Genomic DNA, 8,253 nt, shown 5'->3' on the forward strand with positions numbered 1-8,253 from the left:
TGATTATATTTATTTTTATAACAAATATTTGAAAAAAATTAAATTTTATGTTCGTTTTTTATTATATATTTTACTTTTTTTACTACTCGTTTAAGTTAAAGTTCTTACTTATTGGGTTATGTTTACTTCCAAAAAAAGGATGCTTGTGAAGTTATTTTTATTTTTTTATAGGAGTACATCCATTATATCATAATTTTAATAGTTAACATAAATTTTATAAAAATAAAAAATGTTATACGTATTTTAATTACTTTCAAGAGTAAATTATATGTACTCCTAAAGTTAAAAAATAGGCTTAACTTATTCTATAATAAATATTTTTTTAATTCATTTAATTTATAAAAAGAATACCATTATTTCGTTTATCCTAAAAATAAAAAAACAAAAATTAATATTCATACTTTTGACTAACAGGATAAGAATAATATATAAAAAAACCTTGAAATAAAGATAAAAATCATAAATTTGGAATTCAAAAATATAAAATATTTAGAAGATAAACTAATTATCTAAATGTAATTTTTTTTAAACCACTTAATAAACTCAAAACTTAGATAAATACATAATATTATATGCAAAATAAATCATAACATATTGGCATAAAAGATAATTTTTTATAAATACAAAAAAAAAACTAAACTCCTAATTTTATTTCAATTTGGGAACTTGCGCCAAAAAACCGAGCTTAATTCAAATCACTCTTTAATCTACACCAAAAACCTTAAGCTTGACTAAAAACCGCCCCTTATCTTTTAGTTTCGAAGCTCATTCAACATTTCACTAGCCGGCCCTAATCCGCCTCTGCATGTCTCCCTCTCCTCGGGCTCAGATCTCGCAACCCCACCAGCCTCCGATCTCGTGCCGCTGGCAACACCAACGCTCGTGATACACGCGCACAGATCACTCGCTCACGCTGCTGTACCTATTGCCTGTGGTCGCCCCCTCCGATCTCAAACCTCGCACCTCCAGTAGCCTCCGACATCGCACTTCAGGCGACAGTCACAATCGTGCTTTGCGTTCACTGGTGGTAGCTCTTAGTCGGTCAAACTGCTCAACGTCGAGAACTTCTCCAGGTTTTTTTTTTTTTACAATTTTAATCCTTTGTAAATTTTTGTGTTATCTGGTATTTCTGTATTTCCGGAAAAAATAAGGGATTAGATGATGGTTTATAAATGGGCATGTGTCTATATTATTTGGATTCATGTTGTAAGGATTTATTATTTTGTTGCCGGCCTCGTACAGAGCAGCAATCGCAAAGCCAAGATTGGCATAACGCAGCAACCTAGCACTAGAATCCCTAATACGGTAACATGACGCATATTAAGCAAATAGTTTGATATCCCTAATACGGTAACATGATTTTTATTTTTTCTGAATTCTTTTTATGATGTCGATGACTGTGTTGCAGGCATTTAGAATACTATGACGCGTAAACATAATATCTCCGGACAGTCAATCCTCGAAGAGTTACGAAGACAAAGTGAAGACATAAACTTGAGTTCGGAAGATGGGTTGCCTAAGATTAGTGACACGAGAAAAATAATTATAGAACACTAAGAGATAAGATGGACAATTTTCTCGATAAAACGCCTCAGCTAAGTATGTATCTAATACATGATAGATTCATGTAAGGGATCTAAGATATTGGTGTTCACTTCGAAAGAGATGCTTTATTCTTTTGTGACACTGAAAAACTTAACACGTGCCAATTATATTTTTCCCTCTTCCAGTCTTTTTCCTTGCTTTTGAGAGCAAAAAAGGGGTAGTGTCATTTTATAAAAGCTTATCAAAGAGTTACGTGAATCCTTAGTGCAAGAGAGTTTATAAAAATACCAGTAATTTATTTTCTTTTTAAATAAAGATATTTCAACAATTAGAAATGCTTCTGAAGTCTAAAGAAAGCTGAAACTTATAAAGCCTAATTGCACCTGCCATGATGGTGAACCTTAATTGTACCTGCTATGATTGCAGAGACTACTGGAACAACGAAAAATTCACCAGAAGCTTCAGACAAAAATTTTCGTTCAATCCCACTCTTCATTATGGATGAAAAAACATCCAGACAATCAATCATTGAAGAGCTACGAAGACAAAGTGAAGACATAAACTTGAGTTCGGAAGATGGGTTGGAACAAATAAGTCTCAATGATGATGGGGATGAAATTTCAGAGACGGGATGTTAAATTAAAGTGGTGTTGATCTACCAGAACCTGTTGCATCTAAGAATAAAAGATAAAAATGAGCCACTGCTTGTGAAGGTCAAAGGTAGGTTTATTCAAACTCTAACTTCTCTTTGAGTCCAATCTATTGACTTTGTGCTAGCTGATTTTTTTTTCCCATCTTGTTTTTTAATTTACACAACTTAATTTTTGTTCCCTTTAGTTTTTGTTCTTTCTATGTTTGCTCTGCACAAAGCATATTTGTGATTTTCCTGTCTTCTCTTGTATATGTGTAACTATAAATATATTTTAAAATTATTGGATACTGTGATATAGGATTTTTGCTTGTAGTATGTCTACATTTTATATATGATTAAGAAAAAGTCATATGTGGGATAAAAATGTAACTAGTTATGGTTGGAATTATTAGCCTTGAATTGGTTCTTATTGTTATACACTTTGCTTTAATAACATTATTTTTATCTTGATTAATCAATGCATGGACAGACTAGCAATATGCTTATTTACTTTGTTGGTAATCACTTTTAGTGTAACGAAACCTTGAATCATATAATCTAATTTCCCATTCATTAAAGCCGCACTTGTTTAATTGATAAGTTCAAGATTCTAGAGACAATTTCTTACCAACCCACTGTACTTTTATTGTCGAATACTATATTTAGTTCGGTACCGATATGTGTATGCAATTTATTATTAGATTAGTATGCAATTTAGATTAATTAGTGATATATATGTGTGCAATTAATTTGATAAGTTTAAGTTTGTCATCTATGCCGTTTTGTTTTTCTTTTTTTAATTTTGGTTTAGTTTGACTTGACGTTCTTCCATTAATTCAGACATCTCTAGTGGAGAAATTATCACTCGCAAGATGACAGCGATTTAAGTTTGGGCCTTGAAAAAGAGTGAAAAAGTTATGATGGAGTTGGATGTAGATGGACAAGGTCGAGATAACGGCTCGAACCTGTTTGTGAGATTTCTTGGTCAGGTAGCTCGTTAAATTATATTTTGTCCCATATCAATCAAAAGATGGGATAAGATGCCAGAAGATAACACAAAAAGACAATGAGAACTTATTGAAGTAAGTTTATTTCACTTTGATGTGCATTTTTATTGATTTGTTGTCATCCTAATTTAGCTCCTAGCTTGCCTCTATTTAGGTTTGCGTTTTCTGTTTATTATTGTTATTTCTTGTTAAAAAAGAAATGGTGTAAGAGTTGAAATCTTGGTGTAGATAGATTCATTTGGAGGTACTTTAAGTAAGGTTTAACAATATGCCATTACTCTATGATTTATGAATTGATTAAGTATTAAACAGGTACTACTGCAGATTATATGCTATTGCTATCAATATGGTCAAGTTAGTTGCATTTCATTTTTAGGAGTTGGGATACACTTCCTGGATTTCTTTTCTCGTTCCAATTGCTATTGTCATGAATGTTGTGAAATGAAAATTTGGAATTAGAAATACATGAGAGGAAAATTTTGTTAAGATATATAGTTGTCTCAATTTGATGAAAACTGATAAAATTACAATCAAAAAAACTTTAACTCTATCCTAGCAGAATTCAAAAGGGGCTGTGTTTGAGGTGATGAGTTTTCTTGCAATTAGGCTTGTATATCGGATTCCTTCCTTTTATTTGTTCACACATGTTTATGATCACATTACAGCAAGAATGTTCATTATAAAAACTTATAAGTAGGCTTTGTTATGCATCATCCATTTTCTCAATCTTTTTTCTTTTCAAATATCTGCCGTTGGAGCTAGACAGCTATCTGACACAACATTGTGTTATAGTACACTGTTATGAATGTTTCAGAATTGGATAAACTACAGTAAGCATGGGTTAGGATTAGCTTTAAAAAGTCTTTTTTTTAATATTATCTTTCTAAGATATAATATGCAGTATGGTAATCAAATTGCATAGTTTTTAATAATTAATCTCGTTTATGAAATATTTTAAGGAAAATTTTGAGTTTGATTATGCTGCTGGCGTCAAATGGGCTCTGAGGACCTTAGGTGATAGATGGAAGGCCCATAAGTATAATTTACGAGGAGAATACTTCTTTCCTAACAAAAGAAAGGCAGAAATTCTGGCTGTGAATCCCTCAGACATACTGCCTGTTGAATGGACTGCTTTTGTGGATCATTATATGGATCTTAAAATAAAGGTAAATAATTAATCTATGTTTTTTTATTTTTTTATTGAATATTTATAATGGCTATCTCTTAACATTTATTTACTTGTTTCTTATTCTTGAAAATTATAGAAACAATGTTTGCAAAATGCCAGAAATCGTGAGAGGCTTATAGTTTCACACGCCGGTGGAAGTAAAAGCAATGCTAGAAGAGCAACTCAGATGGTAATTTTTTTTTATTATTACTATTACTATAAAATTAGCAGTTTTAACTAAATTTGAGATTAACTTTAATATTTTATTTATTGTATTAGGAAAAAAAATTGGGAAGGCCTGTATGTCGAAGCGAGGTTATTGTATCAACTTTGCTAAAGAAAGATGGGAGTTATGTAAGCGGGGAAGGACAACGATTAGCTGTGAGTGTCTCAATTATATTTTATATGGCTGTATATTTTTTAATATGTCTTGATTATGTCAATACTTTACTCCAATACGATGTGCATTTGTTTGTAGGAAAAGATAGCAGAGCATTTGTCTGAAGACCAAGAGCGTGCTGCCGCTGAAGGTATTCATTCAAAGGTCTTGGCTCATCCGGATGATGCAATTGGAAAAGTTTGTAGTCCTGAGAATGGTAAGCGAGTACGTGGCTTTAGTAATGCTGCATATCCCAGTGGTTTTGGCAAGTCAAAGCGCATCTTTGGAGGGGCAATATGCGGAGGTTCTAGCGGTGCATCGCAACAGCATGTTGCAGAATTAGAAAAGCAACTTCAAGAAGCTAAAGGTCAAGTGGCAACTCTTTACAGATTTCTACAACAGAAATACGGTGATGAAGTACCTACCTTATCTGATTCTGTGCCACACATTGAGTCGGAATGATGCACCTCATGTCATGTTTATTTTATTTTTAATTTATGTCTAGTTTATACTGTGATTAGAGATATTTTTATTTCTTATTGTACAAAATTATGCAACTTGGTTTCTGTTATTTCTTTACTATATCTTTGAACAATGCATATGCTTTAAAATACTGTTATTACTTAGTTTGCTATTTTTTATTTTAATTTTATTATCGTTGCTTTGATTATTTATATTGTTATAACATTATTTTAATATGTTACTATATATATAGAAATAAATATATGCAATATTAATTAAAAAAAAATATTCAATTGGTAATTATAATTGAGAGTTTTTTTTTTAAATTGAAAGAAAAAATTAGCCACGGAAAAAAGCGTGGGAAAAAACCCAGTCTATGAAATATTAATTTGTGCATGGTATTTTTTGCCATAGAAAAAAACCGTGGCTAAATAACCCAGAATTTTTTTGCCACAGAAAAAAACGTGGCAAAAAAGTCCAGCCTATCAGTATTAGCCACGGAAAGACTGTGGCGAAACTATACTTATTGGTTACACTGTTGTCATTTGGCCACGGTTTAGTCTGTGGCCAATAACGTAGAAACCGTGGCTATTTAGATGTCTCTACGGGTCATAAAACCGTGGCTAAACCGCCGAAAACCGTGGCTAATTGAAAAGGCGTCGCCCTTGTTAGCCACGGAAGTGTATCCGTTGTAAACGCTGAATCGCCACGGATTTTCTTGATTTTAGCCACGGTTTTTTCCGTGGCTAATCACCGTTTTTCTGGTAGTGTTTTTTGTTCTCCTATTATTAAAGTATAACTTATCTCGATAAAAAATTTTTAATTATTCATCAGTGGACGAGCTATATAGTATACAGTGATCCACCTACATAAGATTAGTTTACCTTTTTTTTTATTTGCTACTCTTTTTTATTTTAATACCAAATTAATAATTATGTTAGATATACACTAAAATTAATTATTAATATAAAATATATAATAAATATAAAATATATTTTTAAATAAATTAAAATATATATTTATACATAAATATATTATTAATTTTAATAGTTAATTTTAGTATACAAATCCATTCTTACCAAATTAATTGTGGAGATAGATATAAACATAAAAGAAGAAGATGCTAGGCATCGGGCCAATATTTTAAGAAAAATAATAACTTGACTAATAAAAAAATTAAATTAAGATTTTTAAAATAAAAAAGTTAATAAAGTGATCAAATAAGAGGTTAACTATTTTTAAATTAAAATAATAAAAAATACATTTTATTAAAAATTATAAATTTAATGAATGCTTAGTAATTAACATCAATGATTATATTTCATTTCTTGATGATAATTATTAGTATTAAATAAATTAATTATTAAATATTATTTATATAAAATATATATAAAAATATAAAATATATATTAAAAAAATTAAACACTATATATAAATACATAATAATGGATGCAGTGACTTATTTTTTATATTCACATATCATTTTTTAATAAAAAGTGATGATGGCACTTTTTGAACGAGCCAAGGGGGATAGTCACGCATAAATGAAGAATCACATCTTATGCAGCAGGGTGTTATAAAATTTTGAAAAGAAAAAAAGCATTAGCTAACCCCGCGTGCGGTGATTTGGAAGATGCACCAAAGTGAATGAATCTGAAAAATGGAAGAAAGTGTGAAACTCATTAAAAAGAAGAATTTCGTGCTGCTGCATCTGCATGATCATCTCTCTCCTCACTCCTCACGTCAAATATGCATTCTCCATGTAGGAATTTACGTGGACTCCCCCGCACGTGTTTCAGATCAGATATATATCATCAAGTTTTACGTCGGTTATTTAACTCAATATTTATTTTAATTCTCTATTTCAAAATATCAAGAATTATTTTATTTAAAAATTTAAATTTTATTTAAAAATTTATTGTTTACTAATATATTCATAAATTCTTAATATTTATTTATTTATTTTTTAAAATTAAAAATGAGACTCGAATTTACTACTTCTAAACCAATATAAAAAAATTATATTATTTAAACTAAAATTCGATAATTTTTTAATATTTATTTAAACACACGAATAAACTAAATACTTAATCAACTCAAATAATTAATTCATATTTAACTCAATATATATTATAGTTACTCCCTTAATCCATTCACGTCACTTCTCTATAAAATATGAAAAATCACCTCTTGTATCTTCGTACGACCCTCAGTACAGTGTATAAAATTGAAGAAATTAAATATTAATGATCTAGAAGTCCAGAGAGGATCGAAGATGACCCTTTTCGGAATAATCCAAGGGGCTCATCGTAAAATAATCACGCTTGTGAGAGTAAATTATTTTTTGGTCGGTTGTTTAAAGTTCAGGAATCTTTAGTTTGATTTTAAGTTGTAAAATGAACAATATTGGCCAGCTCTATTCCACTATTTTAGTTTCCTTATATGCACACATTTCTCTTTTCCTTTGATAATCTAAACTTGCTTTATATTGAATAAAGCCAACGCAAATAATTATTTAAGGTGGCCCTCAATCCCACTTGCTTCCTGTTGGTTAGCTACAAGAGCTCCACAAACGTTTTGTTTTCTTTTTGTGCCCAAAAATTAGAACTAAAATAGCATTTTAAATTTGTTCCACTAACCATAGTGTTATGAGGCAAACACACTAAACATAGGATATGTCTAAAATGAGCTTAACAATTATGTGTTTATTGCATGAGTCACATTTATATAGGCCATTAGATTTTACTAGATGAAAATCAAAAGCTAATATAAAAGAAGAGCATTGATGAACTCTAATAAATATAGAATATCCTAATACATAAATAAATACTTTAAATGGCAATATTTTAATACATAATACTTTAAACGACAACAAAATTTTTTATTCTTAAATAATTAAATATAAAATATATAAATATAAAATATATGAATATTTTTTATTTAATAAAATTAATTATTATGCAAAACTTTTTTATAATATCAAAAAATTATATTAAAATAATATTTTAAACATTAACATAAAATATAAAATCATTAAAATTTATTTTATAATACTTGATAA

General features: G+C 29.6%; 2 protein-coding genes across 2 annotated transcripts in view; both read left to right on the top strand.

The window, feature by feature from the left end:
• LOC107479843 (uncharacterized) overlaps positions 1-149 on the top strand; it is a 2,849-nt gene extending 2,700 nt beyond the window's left edge. The window contains exon 2 of the mRNA XM_016099940.2: positions 139-149. Coding sequence (XP_015955426.2) covers positions 139-149 — 11 coding nt within the window. The remainder of the gene's footprint in view (positions 1-138) is intronic.
• Positions 150-3,096: 2,947 nt separating this feature from the next.
• Positions 3,097-5,404, top strand: LOC107479863 (uncharacterized). The gene is made up of 5 exons (XM_016099962.3): positions 3,097-3,165; positions 4,143-4,349; positions 4,449-4,541; positions 4,631-4,732; positions 4,830-5,404. Exons 1-5 carry the CDS (start codon positions 3,097-3,099, stop codon positions 5,190-5,192), a joined length of 834 nt encoding a protein of 277 aa, XP_015955448.2. The 3' UTR covers positions 5,193-5,404.
• The last annotated feature ends 2,849 nt before the right edge of the window (positions 5,405-8,253 follow it).

This window comes from Arachis duranensis, chromosome 3 (assembly GCF_000817695.3).
Source record: "Arachis duranensis cultivar V14167 chromosome 3, aradu.V14167.gnm2.J7QH, whole genome shotgun sequence".
Lineage (NCBI taxonomy): Eukaryota > Viridiplantae > Streptophyta > Magnoliopsida > Fabales > Fabaceae > Arachis > Arachis duranensis.

Excerpts from the sequence above, each read along its gene's own strand:
- LOC107479863 (XM_016099962.3), top strand. The coding sequence starts at position 3,097 with ATGGAGTTGGATGTAGATGGACAAGGTCGAGATAACGGCTCGAACCTG. Across the intron at positions 3,166-4,142 it reads TTGTGAGATTTCTTGGTCAG|GAAAATTTTGAGTTTGATTA; the intron begins GTAGCTCGTTAA and ends AAATATTTTAAG. Across the intron at positions 4,733-4,829 it reads GGGAAGGACAACGATTAGCT|GAAAAGATAGCAGAGCATTT; the intron begins GTGAGTGTCTCA and ends ATTTGTTTGTAG.